The sequence below is a fragment of the Triticum aestivum genome, chromosome 6B (assembly GCF_018294505.1).
Source record: "Triticum aestivum cultivar Chinese Spring chromosome 6B, IWGSC CS RefSeq v2.1, whole genome shotgun sequence".
In the NCBI taxonomy this organism is placed as follows: domain Eukaryota; kingdom Viridiplantae; phylum Streptophyta; class Magnoliopsida; order Poales; family Poaceae; genus Triticum; species Triticum aestivum.
Window position 1 is genome coordinate 705511974 of NC_057810.1, and position 21293 is coordinate 705533266.

At 42.5% G+C, this 21293-nt stretch overlaps 1 protein-coding gene and 1 long non-coding RNA gene across 5 annotated transcripts; one reads left to right on the forward strand and one right to left on the reverse strand.

Annotated features, from left to right (window-relative positions):
• Nucleotides 1-140: 140 nt before the first annotated feature.
• LOC123139814 (disease resistance protein RGA5) lies at nt 141-4191 on the reverse strand. The gene is made up of 3 exons (XM_044559510.1): nt 3323-4191; nt 579-2677; nt 141-482 (listed from the first exon to the last, which is right to left on the reverse strand). The coding sequence occupies exons 1-2, from the start codon at nt 4141-4143 to the stop codon at nt 631-633; spliced, it is 2868 nt and encodes a 955-aa protein (XP_044415445.1). The 5' UTR covers nt 4144-4191; the 3' UTR covers nt 141-482; nt 579-630.
• On the forward strand, nt 3565-5062 carry LOC123139815 (uncharacterized). 4 transcript variants are annotated; one of them, XR_006469643.1, is made up of 6 exons: nt 3565-3706; nt 3808-3922; nt 4013-4087; nt 4174-4501; nt 4603-4709; nt 4828-5062. It is a non-coding gene; the product is annotated as an uncharacterized lncRNA (long non-coding RNA). The 4 variants fall into 4 exon arrangements; XR_006469644.1 differs by having other exon boundaries at nt 4831-5062; XR_006469645.1 differs by having other exon boundaries at nt 4174-4270; nt 4342-4709.
• The last annotated feature ends 16231 nt before the right edge of the window (nt 5063-21293 follow it).

The window sequence follows — 21293 nt, forward strand, 5'->3', positions numbered from 1 at the left end:
GCCGAATAGACTGTGCATCTCAAATCTCAAACTCAGTTTACATCTCTGAGACTGAAACCAGGTGGGTGCAGCAGCTCACGCTACAGTAGAAAGTTCAGAATTATGTACTGTAGTTACATAGGATTGACAAAACAATACTGTACAACAACTCTGAATCCTGACGGCACATATCTCTCAACCAATCTGTCTCAACTTAACTGAATGCATGGTCCATCAAAATTAAGTTGGTACACACAAAGTGCTTGAGTACATACACAACAACGGTAACTTAATTGATTCTTAACAATAGTAATCAACGCAAATAAACTGGATACAAGATTCACTGAAAACCAAATAGTACCATGCAGCAAAGCAACCAACACCACTTCTTCTTGGACACCTTTATTTGAGCCTCCACACGCGTGCTCCCGCCTGAAAGTCGAAAGGAGAACGTGCACCGCCACAGCATTCCAATCACGTGCTTGCAGTCAATAGAAGATCCCCTGAACAGATGAAGGGAGAACGTGTCACAACTGGGAGTAAGATGAAAGGTTGCCTACAGAAAGTGTTGTAAGAAATTGTTGGTTATTATTAAATACCTCTTGCATTGGTAGTCGAGTGGAATGTCATGATATAACAGTTCCCTGACAGCTAGCTCTCTTCCTCGTCAGTGTGGTTCTCTTCCTCGTCGGGGTTATAATACCAATCAGTCGTTCGGTCCCGGATAAATAACCTGGGATGATTGGGATGGCTATTTGCCTCGTTCCTTATAGCGGCAGCTGCTGCAGAGGTGCCTTCGGAAGATGTTTCGGCATCATTGCAGAGAGTCACTTGGGCATTTCTCAGACATGGGAGGTGGGCAAGACCCAAGTAGAACCCATGGGCTTCTGCCGCTGAAACAAACAACGGCAGCTCAAGCTTCTCCAGCTTTGGCAGCGCCCCTTCTTCAAATGTCAAGTAAATTGCACTTGCACAACGGGGAGTACGAATAAGGTTGAATTCCTTCAAACACGGGAATGCAGCTCCTTGTACAGTAAGCCTTTCTTTTTGGACAGTCCTGAATGTTATACTCAGACAAAGTAAGGCAGGCATCTCTCCAAGTATTCGCAGATCCTCCTCTGTTGCTTCAATCAAATTAATATCCAGGTACTCAAGACTGCCGAGTGCTGGTACAATCCACTTTGGCATCTTTGGTAAATAGTAGCTAGTTTCCATCAAAAATGTTTGGAGGTTATAAGGGAGAGGGCACCAGGAATCTAAGAACTGGATGGGTGTTGAATCATCAGAGACTATCCATAAAGACTGAAGTTTGTAGGTGCCAAGCTTGCATATTGAGGAGAGTAACATCTCTTCATGCCTCTTGTATTCCTGAGATCCTTTACCGTCCATCTGCAGGTAGAGTTCTTTCAAACTGGTCAGATTCCCCAGTTCCTCGACTGCACCTAATGAACTCTTGACAATATTAAAGCCCGAGATCACCTGCAAATTCTTCATATTTCCAATCCCTTTTGGTATCTTTGTGTCACCGTAAGGATCATCTTTGATATATCTTGCAATGAGTAGATGTTTTAGCTTTACGAGCTGAATAATTCCAGTGGGCAATTCTTCTATATGTGTATTTCTAAGATCTAGCGTCTCTAGACTATATAGCCTCACAATTCCTGATGGTAGCTTTGACATGTCAGTACCCCTAAAGCTCAGGTACTTCAGCTGGAATAGTTTATCTAGACCATTCGTATCATATTCATGCAAATTCTTACAATCTTGAAATTCTAGGACACGCAAAGCTTCAAACCGAACAAGCCTAGGCAATTGTTTGATGCAACTTGATGCTATAACTGTCAGAGATCGTATGTGTCTTAGATCTTCATTTGCCAATATGCATGCAAGCTCTTGGTCAATATGTTGGACTGATAGTCGCCGAATAAGACCATCACGCTTTGCCAAATCAGTTTGACCATGGCCTACCAAAGAGATGAAATTATTTTCAACCGATTTTGAAATAATGAGCTCGAGCATCATGTCATGGACTTGACAAGCACGAGCCTTTCCATCATAGCCAACTTTCACCGGTTGGACCATACTTCTGTTTATTAGCTCATAGAAATGGTTCTCGGCAACCTCTTGTTTGCTCTGTCCACGCTCTTCAGAGATGAAGCCTTCTGCTATCCACCGCCTCACCAAAATATCTCTCTCAATCACACAATCCTCAGGATATATACTTAAATATAACAAACATGTCTTAAGATTAGGTGAAAGGTCATTGTAGCTAAGTGATAGTATGCTATTCATTCCATCTAAGCTTCGGCCTTTGTCCAATGCTGAACTAATAGACCTTCTGACCCTCTCCCACTCATCTTTGACCACCGGTTTGCTTGCCAATAAACTTGATATACTGATAATTGCCAGTGGGAGGCCTCCACATTTCTTCAGTAGTTTGTTTGAAACTTTTTTTAGCACATCAGGGCAACGGTCCTCGGAACCAAATATTCTTTTGAAAAACAATGTTTCGGACTGCAAATCACTTAGGGCTTCCATTTCATACATGCGGCCATTACCATCTAGAGAACACGATCTTGCTACATCAACAATGCGTGTAGTAGCTATAATTCTGCTAGAAAAATCATTCTCCGGGAAAGCATACTTGATAGCATTCCATGCTGGTATCGACCATATATCATCAATAACAATGAGATACCTAATAGATATAAGCAGGTACTGTTAATCAACTACGAAAAAGAGTTCAAGTACAAAACATGGAGATACCAGTGTCATGTCAAAAGAATTTAACCATATACAAAAAGATACCATAGATTCTAAGAGGATGGCAATAAAAATACTCAAAAAGAAACAGTAAGTTTACCTTTATAACCTATGCATCATATAAGGTGCAAGTACTCAACAAGTTAAGGTCTACCATGTGCCTATTGCTTATGTTGTCATCTATAGTTTGCTTACTTAACGAAGACTTTAGCCATAGTTGGAACTCAAAAGTAAAAACTAACCAACTTAAGTTCAAAAAAGATCTCGGTTTAAAATGTTTCCCAAATGATCATGCAAGCATCATTTTACTATACTTGTGTGAGTAAAAAAAATGTATAGAAAACTTGTTTGCACACTTAGAAGTCTTTTTTAATATAGTATACTTATGTTCGACAACATATGCAAATGTTATTCATGCGTTAAAGGATCACGAGAAATATTTCGAGTCCTTGAGTACAACACTGATCTTTAACCTCTATACATATTTGTTTATAGTTTGGTTCGTTTTCACTGCAGTATAATCAGGCTTGTTAAGGAATTATCCTAAATATATTTGTTAAAAAGGGGGGTTTGAAATTACCTCCTATATTGTAGGAGTTCGTTTAGCTTCCCAATGCATATCGTTTCGTCCCAAGTGTCGATGCCTTCTTTAAAATCTTGCTTGCAAGGCAGCTGGAAGATTAAATCCTTCATAATTTTTTTTACATTTGGCTTTTGCGAGAATGAGACAAAAGCATGACAATGAAAATCTCCCCGGATCTTGCGATATACCTCCTTCGCCAGTGTTGTTTTTCCCAACCCACCGAAGCCAACAATGGACAACACCTTGCGATCCTTGGTCGAGCCATTTTTATCTTCCAGCATCCAATTGGCAAGATCATCCCTTGGACCATCAATGCCCACAAGGTGTGCTTCATCAACAAAAAGAGCAGACAAGCGAGGATCCACAGCCGAATGTTCAAAGGTAATATCATCCAGCTTGTAACTACTTTTCAACTCTTTTACCTGCTCAAGACGAATCTTCAGATCATTGATTTGGTTGGCGATTCCACGGCGAGAGCCCAGAGTCTTGAGCCGGCGAGCAGTCTTGCGGAAGAACTCCTTAAAGCCACCCTGGTGCTGGTGGCCCTCGTTACTGAGCTGGTGGATGAACTTGTCGATGACATCCTCAATGTCATAGGTCAGCTCCCTCACCAGCGACATCCACTTCTTAACCTGAACATCGGGATCTTGCATCATTGTGTACTTCTCGACCGCGCCATGCATGCAGGTCAGCTCGGATTTGAGAGAGCGGATCTCGCGGCGGACGCCTTTGAGGCGGGCACACTCACCGGCGAGCAAACCGGTGAGTTTCCCCAGCAGGGGACCCAAGACGCCATGGGAAGCACTCACCGCCTCCATTGATCTCTCTTCTTTTTTCTTTTGATGAAGGGATCTCTCTATTCCTCGCTCGAACCCATCTCTCCCTGGGTTCGTGCTTGGTGTGCTCAGAGTGGAGAGAAGAGCAGGAAGAGGACTGAATAATGGGGTTCGTACTAGCTGCAAGATTCCTTGAGATTTGCTTTAGATCGGCCTAACCATGGCTGTAGCTGTGGACAGTGCGCAGCGTCACTCATGTCGGCTTCACGGCTCTGTACGCCTTGACTGGTAGTCTCCTACCACAGTTTAACCTATGGCAGCAGATGGGTACAAAGAATTAAGCACAATGGCCCATATGCAAGTGACTCTTGAAGAAAATGAGGGTACATCTCAAAGATAAGTATGCTTCTCACACACATTATCTCACCTCTTGTCATGTCATGACTTTATCAAAAGCAGAAAAAGGTAGTGGAATAATTGAGCATGCTGTCCTACTGCCAGTGACTTATCACTGGAGGCCAAGATTTGAACGATCATTGAGCAAGGAAGTATCCAATGCTAGACTTCGCAGGCGACTGGTTCTGGTGTAGCCGTATATGTTTCATGCAGTTAAGTTCCGTTTTTCTGACTGTGAACTTCTTCCTTCCCTACTCTGCCTCATGGGTACCCCCATGTATCTCTATTCTGAACCTGATCGACTATGCATCTTCTATGTCCATCTCTCAGCAGTCACCACACAAATGGTGAAACCGACGAATGAATTCACCCAGCGTTCACTTCTGTCAAGAAACAAGACACTCAAAGTGGAATATAAAAACTCCAGCAGCGGCATGTTCTCACCGAATCATATCAACCCTGAATTAAGCCTGTGCTGCATTGCAGGGTGCAGACTATCTTGCTGTACCTAGTGGACACGGACCTGAAGCTGGGCCGGTGGCGCCGCACCTGGAGCGGTTGGGGGACGCGCAGATTTTGGATTTCGTTTTATGATTTTTACCGGTCAAAGGCGAAATGGGCGAAATCCGTTTTTTTCGGAAAATTTCGGAAAAAATCGGACGAAAAGCACAAAACAAAATTTGAAATTTAGAACGAAAGATGAACGAAATTTAAACGAAAAATGACCGAATTTTTTTAAAAAAGGCTTGAACCAAGCAGAATCGCATTCAACAGGTGAAAAATTGAAGTCGAATCAACTGATTTCCCAAGTAACAATCGTTAAACTAAACACAAGATACGAAGGGCAAAGGGACGGCCTTCCCAAGCACGTAGTGCTGTAGCTCAAACCCCGGCACTGCTGGCGCCTACATCCACCGTTGACCCGGTCTTCAGCTCTGCCGGGCATACGTATACCGAGCGCATGAAAAAAAAACTACCCACGATCTACGCCCGCCCCCATCTTCTCGCCCGCCCATCTGGTCGCCCGCCCGCCGATCACGGTAGTTCCAAAGTGGCCGATCTCCGCCGCCGCGGATCGCCGCCGTCCGAACCCCGTCCGAGGCCACCCTCGCCGTCCCAACGTCGCCCGTCGCCGCCCTCGCCGTCCCAACGTCGCCCGTCGCCGCATCTCACCGTCCCAACGTCGCCCGTCGCCGCATCTCACCATCCCAACGTCGCCCGTCGCCGCATCTCACAGTCCCAACGTCGCCCGTCGCCGCATCTCATCGTCGTCCGACGATGCGGACGTTAAGGGCCCGACGTCTGACGCCGCCCGAACCCCGTCTGACGCCGCCCTCGCCGTCGCAACGTCGTCCGTCGCCGCATCTCACCGTCGTCGTCCTACGCCGGGGACGTGAAGGGCCCGACGTCTGATGCCGCCTCCGCAACTGTCGTCGAATGCCGGCGACGTCTACACCGCAGGCCAAGGTTTGTCATCTAAACCTAGCGGGCATGAGGCGGGCATGATGGATAGAAGTGAGGGCTAGTTCGTGCATGTACTGATTTATGGTTTAGGGTTCATCAAAACCTCCCGCCGCAGCGCCTCCTGTACGGACTAGCGCATGATTTATCGAACTAGCGTTGCTTTGGGCATGATGCATTGTACTAAACCTAACACACGATGTTTTTGCAGTTTTGTGAGTTAGGCGTGTTGACATGGACGAAGAATCTGCATTCGGGAGGGATGAGAATGATACTGATAAGGTGACTAAGACTGATAACGATAATTTAAACGAAGATGAATAGTATGAATTAAATGATAGTAAATGAGATATATATATATATATATATATATATATATATATATATATATATATATATATATATATATATATATTCAAATGAATGTTGTAGGAGGAGTCAGACGGTCCTAGCGGTGATCACGATAAGGGAGAGATTGATATTGAGGAGGCTCAAAGACAGCAGAAGATGCTGGAGACACATTGGAAGGTCATGGGTATGACGTTTCGGTCGCAAGGGGATGCATACATATTCGAAACGAGATCCTCTAACATCACGAAGGGATGTCAGGGAAGCTACAGTAACCTGACATCCCTTCTTCTCATCCATATGATTAAGCCTAAAATGACTTGAATTAATTTGCAAATTACAAATCTATTGTATGCATTTACAAAAATTACATACAAACAAAATTATGGTGCAATAAAAATAATTTCAGATTTTATTTTCTATGAACAGTAACTGCACACGGTGCCTTTGCTACAGTGTCAATAACATCCCTTCTTCGTTTTGCACTGGGATTGCACTATAGCTTCGTGACATCCCTTCATGATGTTAGAGGATTCACTCCCTACATATTCTACAACAATCATGCGAGAGAGCACGGGTTTGGCATCAGGAAACAGAAGGTGAAACGAGGTGCTGTAGGAATGATACGGTACCGGCGGTTTCTTTGCTGCAGGGCAGGGAGAAGGCAGAGCAAGTTCATAACCATGGAGGGCCGCAAGCGCAGGCTTAGACCGGGGACTCGTTGCAACTACGGTGCACATATGATGGTGAAGCTGGACAGAGAACGTGGAGTTTGGTTCGTCGCGTCATTCGTGGATGATCACAACCACGCGATGGCTCGGCCCGACGAGGTTTGTTTTTTGTGGTCACACAGACGGATTGGAGATGGCCAGAGGGCTGAGATATTGGCGATGGAAGTAGCCGGGATAAGAAATCATATTATAATGGATAACTTCATCAGTAGATACGGTTCGTACAATAAGTGCGGGCTTATCAGGAGAGATATTTACAATCTTTGGTGCAGAGAAAAAATGAAGCTCATTGCAAAGGGTGATGCAGAGACGACAGTTGGCATTATGAGAAGCAGGAAGGAGAAGGACCCTGAGTTTTTTTGAGCATGTGCTTGACAAGGAAGGGCGACTGAAGAGTATGTTCTGGTGCGATGCACAGTCGCGGAGGGACTATCAGGACTACAGAGATGTGGTCGTGTTTGATAGCACGTATAAGATGAACAGATATGGTATGCCATTCGTCCCCTTTGTCGGAGTTAACAACCACCGTTGCACCACAGTGTTTGGTTGTGCCATCATTGCTGATGAGACGGAAGGGACATACGTGTGGCTTCTGCAGACATTTCTGAAGGCAAAGTGTCAGGTGAAGCCGAAGTCAATAATCACACACAGTGACGCTGCAATGATCCGGGCTATTCGGAGGCAACGTTCATTTGTGTCCGTTTTCGTTCCAACCTTACGTGGGTCCCTATGTAGGCAGTGCCCGCATGTCTGCCCATTTGGTTGCAATTGCATGCATGCGATCACGTACCCCCAGTGCAACCAGCTTCTTTTCGGTCTACCGGAGGGGGGTTCCCGACTACATTTTTTGACTCCGCCAAATGGCATGAAACTTTTTCCACACGTTGGCATCACCCTCGACAGCACCCACACCAGTTTGCATAATTTTCCGACGCTCGATGCATTCCTTAGGATTTTCCTCGTGAAAATGCCGTAAAACACTGGCCGGACGTGACGCAACGTTCGTTTTGTGTCCATTTTCGTTCCAATCTTCCATGGGGCCCTACGTAGGCCGTGCCCGCATGTCTGCCCATTTTGGTGCAATTGCATGCATGCGATCACATACCCCCAGTGCAACCATCTTCTTTTCGGTCTACCGGAGGGGATTCCCGACTACTTCTTTTTACTCCGCCAAATGGCACGAAACTTTTTCCACACGTTGGCATCACCCTCGACAGCACCCATGCCAGTTTGCATTATTTTTTCTAACTATTTTTACAAAACTGTTTATGTTATCATTTTTTACTAGATTTTTGCTTGTGTATTTTTTTGCAAATTTGATTATTACTTTTTTCGTTAACATTTTATGACTTTTTTACCGGGCGAAAGCGTTCTTAAACCTAGAGTTTCTTTATTTTTTCATCCAAATATTTGAACAACACATAATAGTCAAACAGACAAACTTCATTCAAACTTAATTATATCATACATATATTCTTGACATAATAAAAAACCATAAAATAAACCCTAAACTGCGTCCTCATCATTCGACACGACATCGATGACCGCGCCCATGCCGCCGCCACCTTCGCCGCCGCCATTGCTGCTGTCGCTGCTCATGTCGTCCAGAAATGCGAGGTCGTCGTCCTCCTCCTCAGCCGCCGCAGCAGACTCGTGGAGGGTCTCCATCAAGCCCGGCGTGTCCTCCGGGTCCTCCGGGTCTCTCAGCTCCGGCGGAGGCACGAGGCCGGGCTCCGTCGACGCGACGATGACGACGAGGAAACCCGGAGAGTCGTCGGGGTGCCCTTCCTGACGTAGCGCCTGCACCTCCGGCGGAATCTCCACGGCCGGGGCAAGCGGGGGAGGGGGAGGTGGGGCATGGGTGCCCTGATGACCCACAAGTGTAGGGGATCTATCGTAGTCCTTTCGATAAGTAAGAGTGTCGAAACCAACGAGGAGCAGAAGGAAATGATAAGCGGTTTTCAGTAAGGTTTTCTCTGCAAGCACTGAAATTGTAGATAATAGATAGTTTTGTGATAAGATAAATAGTAACGAGTAACAAGTAAACAAAGTAAATAAGGTGCAACAAGGTGGCCCAATCCTTTATGTATCAAAGGATAAGCCTGGACAACTTCTAATAATGATAAAGGAGCTCCCGAGGACACATGGGAATTATCGTCAAGCTAGTTTTCATCACGCTCATATGATTCGCGTTCGGTACTTTGATAATTTGATATGTGGGTGGACCGGTGCTTGGGTACTGCCCTTACTTGAACAAGCATCCCACTTATGATTAACCCCTATTGCAAGCATCCGCAACTACAACAAAAGTATTAAGGTAAACCTAACCATAGCATGAAACATGTGGATCCAAATCAGCCCCTAACGAAGCAACGCATAAACTAGGGTTTAAGCTTCTGTCACTCTAGCAACCCATCATCTACTTATTACTTTCCTATGCCCTCCTCTAGGCTCAATAATGGTGAAGTGTCATGTACTCGACGTTCACATGACACCACTAGAGGAGAAGACAACATACATCTCATCAAAATATCGAACGAATACCAAATTCACATGACTACTAATAGCAAGACTTCACCCATGTCCTCAGGAACAAACGTAACTACTCACAAAGCATATTCATGTTCATAATCAGAGGTGTAATAATATGCATTAAGGATCTGAACATATGATCTTCCACCAAGTAAACCAATAAGTATCAACTACAAGGAGTAATCAAAACTACTAGCAACCCACAGGTACCAATTTGTGGTTTTGGATACAAGATTGGATACAAGAGATGAACTAGGGTTTGAGAGGAGATGGTGCTGGCGAAGATGTTGATGGAGATTGACCCCCTCCCGATGAGAGGATCGTTGGTGATGATGTTGGTGATGATTTCCCCCTCCCGGAGGGAAGTGTCCCCGGCAGAACAGCTCTGCCAGAGCCCTGGATTGGTTCCGCCGAGGTCCCGCCTCGTGGCAGCGGAGTTTCATCCCGTAATCTTGCCCATGATTTTTTCCAGGGTAAAAGTGATGATATAGCAGAAGATGGACGCCAGAGGCCCACTAGGGGGCCCAGGAGATAGTGGGCGCGCCCTATAGGGGGGCGCGCCCCCTGTCTCTGGACAGGGTGTGGGCCACTTGGCCTATTTTTTTCGCTCAGAAATTCTTATAAATTTCAAAAAGTTGTTTCGTGGAGTTTCAGGACTTTTGAAGTTGTGCAGAATAGGTTTCCAATATTTGCTCCTTTTCCAGCCAGAATTCCAGCTGCCGGCATTCCCCCTCTTCATGGTAAACCTTGTAGAATAAGAGAGAATAGCCATAAGTATTGAGATAAAATGTGTAGTAACAGCCCATAATGCAATAAATATTGATATAAAAGCATGATGCAAAATGGACGTATCAACTCTCCCAAGCTTAGACCTCGCTTGTCCTGAAGTGGAAGCCAAAATCGAAAAATATGTCCACATGTTTAGAGATAGAGGTGTCGAAAAAAATAAAATACGGACATGAGGGCATCATGATCATTCTAATAGCAGCAACATATTGTAGATTCTATCATATGATTTCTTATGCTCAAGTGACAATCAATTCACAATTTCAAGTATGGTTGAAAAACTTCATTGAGAACTAACAAACCATAATCTCAGTCATTGAAGTCATCACAATTTATCACAATATCAGAAAGAGTCAACAATAGAGCTTTTCAGCGAGTCCACATACTCAACTATCATATAGTCTTCTACAATTGCTAACACTCACGCAATACTTGTGGTTATGGAGGTTCATCCGGACACTGAGAAAGATATGGGCTTATTGTGTAGCTCCCAACGTATTCACATTTAGGTGATGTCAACAATAATAGCCCATGCTAACGAACATCCAATTGGATATATATACCATGATCTGTCAAACACGAGGAGCTTGCCAAAGGATAAAATGAAAAAGGGAAAGGTGAGGATCACCTTGACTCAAGCATAAAGTAAAAGATAGGCCCTTCGCAGAGGGAAGCAAAGGTTGTCATGCGCGCTTAGGGTTGATGCATAAAATCTTAATGCAAAAGAATGTCACTTTATATTGCCCCTTGTATGTGGACCTTTATTATGCAGTCCGTCGCTTTTATTACTTCCACAACAAGTTCGTACAAAGCTTATTTTCTCTGCACTAATAAGTCATACATAATTAGAGAGCAATTTTTATTGCTTGCACCGATGACAACTTACTTGAAGGATCTTACTCAATCCATAGGTAGATATGGTGGACTCTCATGGTAAGACTGGGTTTAAGGGTATTTGGAAGCACAAGTAGTATCTCTACTTGGTGCTGGGAATTTGGCTAGCTTGAGGGAGAAAGGCAAGCTCAACATGTTTGGAAGGTCAATGACAATATACTTTAACTGAGATGTGAGAAAACATAAACCATTACGTTGTCTTCCTTGCCCAACGTCAACTCTTTTAGCATGTCATACTTAATGAGTGCTCACAATCATAACGATGTCCAAGATAGTGTATTTATATGTGAACCCCTCTTTCCTTATCACTTCCTATTAATTGCAACGATGACCAAGGCTACGTTCATCAACTCCCAACAATTTTTATGCCTCATACTTTCTATGTGTGAAGTTATCACTATCCATAAGATCAATATGAAATCTTTTATTCTTTCTACTTTCTCAAGATCATAGCACATAGCAAAGCCCTTGACTCAACACTAATCTTTATTATAAATAGCTAACGGACCCGATTACATAAAGAGATCACAAAGCAGAACTCAAAACTACTTGATATCAAAACTTCAATCTACTAGATCAAGATACTACTAAAAGGGTCGAACTAAATAAAGCGGTAAAGATAGGAGTGTGATGGTGATACGATACCGGGGCACCTCCCCCAAGCTTGGCAGTTCCCAAGGGGAGTGCCCATACCCATGTGATTATGTCCTCGGAGGTGGTGAAGTAGGAGTTGTTGATGATGTAGACTTGTCGTCCGTCTTCCAAGGCATAGGCTCTCCATCATAGAAGGACGATCGAGTCTCCGGGATCCTTAAATCTGCAGCCAAACTCATCCTCTTGAATCTATATTCATACTCACAGTTCTGGTTCTGCAGGTCATAGATCTGGGCTTGGAGGTGCTCGATTTTCTCTTGAAGCTTGAAGATGGTCTCCCCAATGACTTTGGCATCCAGCTTGTGGTTATGGGTGAACTCCGTGATCATCATCTGGTTGGCGTTGAGTCCACGCTCCACCATCCCTTGGCACTTGAAAACTTGCTGCTCCACGGCTTCGAGCTTTGTCTCCACGCTCCCGGTATGCCTTGGTCCCTCCACATCGCGGATGTGCAGCACCCCCTCACGCATCTCAATGGTTTGAGGGTGTTGTAGCACCTCCGCAAGATAGGGGTTGATAACCCTCTCGAAAAACTTGTCCTTGGGAGCGCTTGGAGACGACATGATGCTCTTAGATCTGAAACAGAAACAGCTCGAAACGAAAACAGAGGATATCTGCATGATACCATGGTCAAAACCTTCGGGAGTATATATAATGAATTTTTACCGACCAAAATACGTAACGTGCAAGAAAACGGAGTCCGGGAGGCACACGAGGTGCCCACGAGACAGGGGGCGCGCCCTACAGGGGGGCGCCCTCCACTCTCGTGGGAGCCTCGTGTCCCTTTCGGACTACCTCTTCTTGCCTAAAATTCTTAAATAATCTAAAACTGATAAAAATTGCCATTGGAGTTGTTTTGGAGTCGGTCTACTTACCGTACCACATACCTATTCCTTTTCGGAGTATGGAACATTCTGGAAAGTGTCCCTTATGTATTCCTCCGGGGTTACGGTTTCAATAATACTAGTTTCAACATTAATAGGATTACCTGAAATATAATGTTTAATTGTTTGACTGTTTACCACCCTCAGACTTGTGCCTTCGAAGTTGTTGATCTTTATGGCACCAGAACGGTAGCCTCCTCGATAACGTAGGGGCCTTCCCATTTAGAGAGAAGCTTTCCTGCAAAAAATCTTAAGCGAGAGTTGAATAATAACACATAATCACCTACGTTAAACTCACACTTTTGTATCATTTTATCATGCCAGCGTTTGACTTTTTCTTTGAAAAGCTTGGCATTCTCATAGGCTTGGGTTCTCCACTCATCAAGTGAGCTAATATCAAACAACCTCTTCTCACCGGCAAGTTTGAAGTCATAATTGAGCTCTTTAATAGCCCAATATGCTTTATGTTCAAGTTCAAGAGGCAAATGACATGCTTTTCCATAAACCATCTTATAAGGAGACATACCCATAGGATTTTTGTATGCAGTTCTATAGGCCCATAATGCATCATCAAGTTTTTTGGACCAATTCTTTCTAGATCTATTAAGTCTTTTGCAAAATTAATTTGAGCTCTCTATTGCTCAACTCTACTTGACCACTAGACTGCGGATGATAAGGAGATGTTATTCTGTGATTGACATCATACTTAGCAAGCATCTTACGGAAAGCACCATGAATGAAATGTGAACCACCATCAGTCATAAGATATCTAGGGACTCCAAACCTCGGAAAAATAACTTCTTTAAGCATTTTAATAGAAGTGTTATGATCAGCACTACTAGTTGGAATAGCTTCTACCCACTTAGTAACGTAATCAACAGCAACTAAAATATGTGTATAACCATTAGAGGCAGGAAAAGGTCCCATATAATCAAAGCCCCAAACATCAAACGGTTCAATAACAAGAGAATAATTCATAGGCATTTCTTGACGTCTACTAATATTACCTATTCTTTGACATTCATCACAAGATAAGACAAACTTACGAGCATCTTTGAAGAGAGTAGGCCAATAAAAACTAGATTGTAGTACCTTGTGTGCAGTTCTATCTCTAGCGTGGTGTCCTCCATATGATTCAGAGTGACACTTGCGTAGGATCTGTTCCTGTTCATGCTCAGGTACACAACATCTAATAACACCATCTACTCCTTCTTTATAAAGGTGTGGGTCATCCCAAAAGTAATGTCTTAAATCATAAAATAACTTTTTCTTTTGCTGGTATGTGAAACTAGGTGGTATAAATTTAGCAACAATGTAATTAGCATAATCAGCATACCAAGGAGCAGTACGAGAAGCATTGATGACCGCTAATTGTTCATCAGGAAAGCTATCATCAATAGGCAGTGGGTCATCAAGAACATTCTCTAACCTAGACAAGTTACACTACTAGGAAAAGGGCTATAGATGATATGGACACCAATGGTGCACCAGACATGTGGTGCGTCATTAGTATATACTAATGGCGCACCATGTGTTGGTGCGCCATTAGTGTCCAAATACTAATGGCGCACCACATCCACGGTGCGCCATTAGTAACAATTTTGTTTTTAATTTTCTTTTTCAAAACTAGTAATGGCGCACCAGGGGATAGTGCGCAGCTAGTTAAACTAGTAATGGCGCACCACATCCACAGTGTGTCACTAGTAAAAAAAATTCAAAAAAAATTTCAAACTTTTTTTTCAAAGTTAGTAATGGCGCACCGTGGGTTCGGTGCGCCATTAGTAGTTAAAACTAGTAATGGCGCATCACACCCACGGTGCGCCATTAATAACAATTTTTTTATTTTTTTTCAAAGTTAGTAATGGCGCACTGTGGGTGTGGTGCGCCATTACTAGTTTAACTAGTAATGGCGCACCACACCCACGGTGCCCCATTACTAATTTTGACCCAAAATTCCCCCGAATGCACCCCCCCCCCCCCCCCCGGACTGCCTTTTCAGTTTTAAAAAATAAAATAAAATGATGGAAATGTCAAAAAAATAAAATAAGTTTTCCATGTGATATGTGGTCTAGTTGTTGGGAAAATTTACAAATATGAATTTCGACTTTATTTGCAAAATCTCTCAGGAATTTGTAAAATGGGCATAACTTTTGCATACGAACTCGGATTAAAATGTTTTTATATGAAAAATCATCCACTCAAAATCCTCAAAAACCTAACAGAAAAAAAGTTACGGGCCTTTCAAGATCTAGAGGCAAAAAAATTCAAAAAAATTCAAACTTACTAGTGGCGCACCGTTTGCTAGGTGCGCCACTAGTAACAAAAAAAATTAGTTTCAAACTTTTTTCGGGATTTTTTTTCAAAATATGATACGTAATATGAACGGAATTTTGAAATAATTTTTCAAAATTTCATCACACTCATGAACATGAACAAAGTCCTAAACATCAACAAGGTTTAATAGGATTGATATGCTAGATATATCAACAAGTGCCTATGAAGTGAGCTGGTGTTGGGGTTGGATAGAACTCTAAAGTTAAGCGTGCTTGGGCTGGAGTAGTGTGAGGATGAGTGACCTTTCGGGAAGTTTGACCATGGAGTGTGATTTGACCTGAGATTAAGTATATTGACCCAAGATTAAGCCATAGTGACCCGAGATTAAGAAAAAAATGAACAAAAAATAAAAAAAATTGACAAAAATTTGTTACTAATGGCGCACTCCTATATGATGCGCCATTACTAAGTGAGATAGTAGTGCGCCATTAGTAAAAAAATACTAGTGGTGTGGTACTAGTGGCGCACCAGTAGTGCGCCATTAGTAGGCAAAACTGGTGCGCCACTAGTAGGCCTTTTCCTAGTAGTGTTATCTGCAACGGGGTTCTCAGCTCCCTTTCTATCAATAATATGCAAATCAAATTCTTGGAGCAAGAGAACCCATCTAATGAGTCTAGGCTTAGCATCTTTCTTTTCCATAAAATATTTAATAGCAGCATGATCAGTGTGAATAGTAACTTTGGAATCAACAATGTAAGGTCTAAACTTATCACATGCAAACACAACTGCTAAGAACTCTTTTTCAGTAGTAGCATAATTTCTCTGGGCAGTATCAAGAGTCTTACTAGCATACTGGATAACATTCAATTTCTTATCAACTCTTTGCCCTAAAACAGCACCTACAACATAATCACTAGCATCGCACATAATTTCAAAAGGTAAATTCCAATCAGGTGGCTGAACAATAGGTGCAGTGATCAAATCTTTCTTAAGCACTTCAAACGCTTCTACACAATCATCATCAAAGACAAAAGGAATGTCTTTTTGCAATAAATTAGTCAGAGGCCTAAAGATTTAGAAAAGTCCTTAATGAACCTCCTATAAAAACCGGCATGACCAAGGAAACTTCTTATACCTTTTATGTCCTTGGGACATGGCATATTTTCAATAGCATCAACTTTAGCCTTATCAACTTCAATACCTCTCTCAGAAATCTTATGCCCCAAGACAATGCCTTCATTAACCATAAAGTGACACTTTTCCCAATTCAGAACGAGACTAGTGTCTTCGCATCTCTGCAAAACTCGATCAAGGTTGCTCAAACAATTATCAAAGGAGGATCCATAAACAGGAAAGTCATTCATGAATACCTCGCAAATCTTTTCAAAAAAATCAGAGAATATAGCCATCATGCATCTTTGAAAGGTAGCAGGTGCATTACATAAACCAAAAGGCATATGTCTATAAGCGAAAGTACCGAAAGGGCAAGTAAAAGTAGTTTTTGCTTGATCTCCCGCTGAGACAGGTATTTGAGAAAAACCAGAATAACCATCTAGAAAGGAGAAATGTGTATGTTTGGATAGTCTTTCTAGCATTTGATCAATAAAACGTAAAGGGTAATGATCTTTCTAGTAGCTTTATTTAGTTTACGAAAATCAATTACCATCCTATAACGTGTAATAATTCTTTGCGGGATAAATTCATCTTTATCATTAGGAACAATGGTAGTACCTCCCTTTTTAGGAACACAATGGACAGGGCACCCATTCACTATCAGCAACGGGATAAATTATACCTGCCTCAAGGAGCTTTAGTATCTCCTTTCTTACCACTTCTTTCATTTTAGGATTTAGTCATCATGAGGATCTCTAACTGGTTTGGCATCGTCCTCCAATTTAATTTTGTGTTGGCATAACATGGGACTAACGCATTTAAGATCATCCAGAGTATATCCAATAGCAGCTCGGTGCTTCTTCAGAGTTTTCAATAATCTTTCGTCTTCTTGCTCTGAAAGGTTAGCACCAATAATAACAGGATATATTTTCTTTTCATTAAGATAAGCGTACTTAAGATTATCAGGTAAAGGTTTGAGTTCAAACACGGGATCACCCTTGGGTGGAGGAGGATCCCCAAGAATTTCAATGGGAAGGTTATGTTTCAAGATAGGTTCTTGTTTAAGGAATAATTCGTCTATTTCCCTTCTTTCTTTCATAAACATATCATTTTCATGGTCTAACAAATATTGTTCTAACGGATCAGTAGGAGGCACGGCAATAGAAGCAAGACCAATTATTTCATCTTTACTGGGTAATTCTCTATCACGGGGTTGTCTATGAAATTTAGCAAAATTAAATTCATGAGTCATATCGTCTAAGCCAATCGTAACAACATCCTTTTCAGAATCAATCCTAGCTTTAACAGTGTTCAGGAAGGGTCTACCAAATATAATGGGGCAAAAGTCATCTTGAGGGGAAGTAAGAACAAGAAAATCAGCAGGGTATTTAACCTTCCCACACAAGACTTCAACATCTCTAACAATCCCAATTGGTGAAATAGTATCACTATTAGCAAGCTTAATTGTGACATCAATATCTTCTAACTCAATGGGTGCAATGTCATGCATAATTTCTTAATATAAGGAATAAGGTATTTCACTAGCACTAGCACACATATCACATAAGCTGTGATAGCAATGATCTCCTATTTTAACAGAAATAACAGGCATGCCTACAACGGGCCTATGTATCTTAGCATCTGGTTTTGCAATATTAGCAGCTTCATCACAGAAATAAATAACATGCCCATCTAAATTATCGTCCAAGAGATCTTGAACAGTAGCAATACTAGGTTCAACATTAATTTGCTCAGGAGATGTATAAGTCCTAGTATTACTCTTACGAACAACAGTCGAAGCCTTAGCATGATCCTTTATCCTAACAGGAAAAGGTGGTTTCTCAACATAAGTAGTAGGAACAATAGGATCACTATAGGTAATAGTCTTTTCTTTGACTTTAATAGGTGCAACTACTTTAACTTCAACAAGAGGATTATATTTAAACCACTTCTCTTTAGGGAGATCAACGTGAGTAGCAAAAGATTCACAGAAGGAAGCTACTATCTCAGAGTCAAGTCCATACTTAGCGCTAAATCCACAAAAAACATCGGTATCCGTAAAAGATTTAACACAATTGAACTTAGGTGTCATACCTGACTCCTTACCATCGTCGGAACCCCAATCTTCAGAGTTGCACTTAATTCTTTCCAATAAGTCCCATTTGAAATCAATAGTCTTCAGCATATAAGAATCAGCACGGGAAGTATCGAGCAGGTTGCGATTATCAGGAGAGAAAGCCGAGCATAAAAGTTCTGAATAATCATTTCCCAAGAGAGCTCATGATTGGGGCATGAATATAACATTAACTTAAGCCTCCCCCAAGATTGAGCGATGCTTTCTCCTCCGCGAGGCCAGAAATTATATATGTAATTGCGATCACGATGAACAAGATGCATAGGATAGAACTTCTGGTGAAATTCCAACTTCAATCGCTTATAATTCCAAGTTCCCGTATCATCACATAGCCTATACAAAGACAATGCATCTCCCTTCAAAGATAAAGGCGACCTTCCTTTTGACAACATCTTCGGGAATACCTGCAAGCTTAAATAATCCACAAACTTCATCCACAAAGATAAGGTGCAAATCGGGATGCAATGTTCCATCTCCTGCAAATGGATTAGCTAGCAGTTTCTCTATCATATCCGAAGGAATCTCAAAATAAATATTTTCATAAAGTTCAGTAGGTTGAGGAGCAACTCTTTGCTCTTCTAGTTGGGGTGAAGATACCCCAAACAAGCCCCTCAAAGGATTAGTTTCCATAGTGACAAGTAACAGAAAATTTCAGCACACTATATAAATGTTTCCTTACCAAGTTCCACTCACCCAAAGCGCTACACTCCCCGGCAACGGCGCCAGAAAAGAGTCTTGATGACCCACAAGTGTAGGGGCTCTATCATAGTCCTTTCGATAAGTAAGAGTGTCGAACCCAACGAGGAGCAGAAGGAAATGATAAGCGGTTTTCAGTAAGGTTTTCTCTGCAAGCACTGAAATTGTAGGTAATAGATAGTTTTGTGATAAGATAAATAGTAACGAGTAACAAGTAAACAAAGTAAATAAGGTGCATCAAGGTGGCCCAATCATTTATGTAGCAAAGGATAAGCCTGGACAACTTCTAATAATGATAAAGGAGCTCCCGAGGACACATGGGAATTATCGTCAAGCTAGTTTTCATCGCGCTCATATGATTTGCGTTCGGTACTTTGATAATTTGATATGTGGGTGGACCGGTGCTTGGGTACTGCCCTTACTTGGACAAGCATCCCACTTATGATTAACCCCTATTGCAAGCATCCGCAACTACAACAAAAGTATTAAGGTAACCTAACCATAGCATGAAACATGTGGATCCAAATCAGCCCCTAACGAAGCAACGCATAAACTGGGTTTTAAGCTTCTGTCACTCTAGCAACCCATCATCTACTTATTACTTCCCTATGCCCTCCTCTAGGCCCAATAATGGTGAAGTGTCATGTAGTCGACGTTCACATGACACCACTAGAGGAGAAGACAACATACATCTCATCAAAATATCAAACGAATACCAAATTCACATGACTACTAATAGCAAGACTTCACCCATGTCCTCAGGAACAAACGTAACTACTCACAAAGCATATTCATGTTCATAATCAGAGGTGTAATAATATGCATTAAGGATCTGAACATATGATCTTCCACCAAGTAAACCAATAAGTGTCAACTACAAGGAGTAATCAACACTACTAGCAACCCACAGGTACCAATTTGTGGTTTTGGATACAAGATTGGATACAAGAGATGAACTAGGGTTTGAGAGGAGATGGTGCTGGTGAAGATGTTGATGGAGATTGACCCCCTCCCGATGAGAGGATCGTTGGTGATGACGTTGGTGATAATTTCCCCCTCCCGGAGGGAAGTGTCCCCGGCAGAACAGCTCTGCCAGAGCCCTAGATTGGTTCCGCCAAGGTTCCGCCTCGTGGTGGCGGAGTTTTGTCCCGTAAGCTTGCCCACGATTTTTTCCAGGGTAAAAGTGATGATGTAGCAGAAGATGGATGCCAGAGGCCCACTAGGGGGCCCAGAAGATAGGGGCGCGCCCTATAGGGGGGGCGCCCCCACTACTAGGAAAAGGCCTACTAATGGCGCACCTAATTTGGCCACTAATGGCGCATTAGTGGTGCGCCATTAGTGCCACGCCATTAGTATATTTTACTAATGGCGCACCACTAGTGCGCCATTAGTATCTGGTATACTAATGGCGCACCACTGGATGCGCCATTAGTATATACAATAGTGCGCCATTAGTATGCCTCCCAGGGGGCCATGTATACCCAGGTGCTTTGGCATACTAATGGCACACAACAGCAAGATGCGCCATTAGTAACTTCGGCATACTAATGGCGCACTGTTTAATGATGCGCCATTAGTATCCTTTGGCATACTAATGGCGCACTGTGATGTGATGCGCCTTTAGTATGAATATTAGGTTTTTTTATTTTTTTATTTTCTGTTTTTTGCACAGGTTACAAAATGTATAATTGGACAAAATATAGACAGCACACATCAACAACAGATTCATTGAATACAATAGAAGATTAGTCTCTGAATACAATTCATCATATTAGTCTCTGAATACAATTCATCATATTAGTCTCCGAATTGAAAAGACCGAACAAAGATAGAACATTATATTACAAGTCTCGAGACCGCGAGTAGCGAGTTTGTCTTCACATTACAAGTCGATATCGATCATCTAAACTACCATCACATAGAAGAGAGCTGCGGTCATCACGATGAGCATCATCACGATAAAACTCGTCTTCATCCGGTTCCTCCAACGCTCCCTCCCCTCTCCCGCTAGATAGCGGGCGTATCTAGATTCGGCCTCGGCCCTAGTGGTGTACCCTTTGTAACTGTTACCGCTGAATCGGTGAACCTGTCTTCGACACTCCTCCCAGTCGTCGTAGACTCCGGGAACCTTACCCTTGTACACGACATACGACGGCATCGCTATGCACTAGCCAAACGAAACGTTAGTACCAATTCACAGACAATACATAAGCAATATATAAGTATGCAACAGAACGATCGGAAGCGAAAAGCAAGACATTAATAGCATTGATTACATCTAAGTTGAAC

Coding starts and splice junctions, on each gene's coding strand:
- LOC123139814 (XM_044559510.1), bottom strand. CDS start 4,143: ATGGAGGCGGTGAGTGCTTCCCATGGCGTCTTGGGTCCCCTGCTGGGG. Junction 2,678..3,322: donor GAACTCCTACAATATAGGAG/GTAATTTCAAAC, acceptor TATATCTATTAG/GTATCTCATTGTTATTGATG.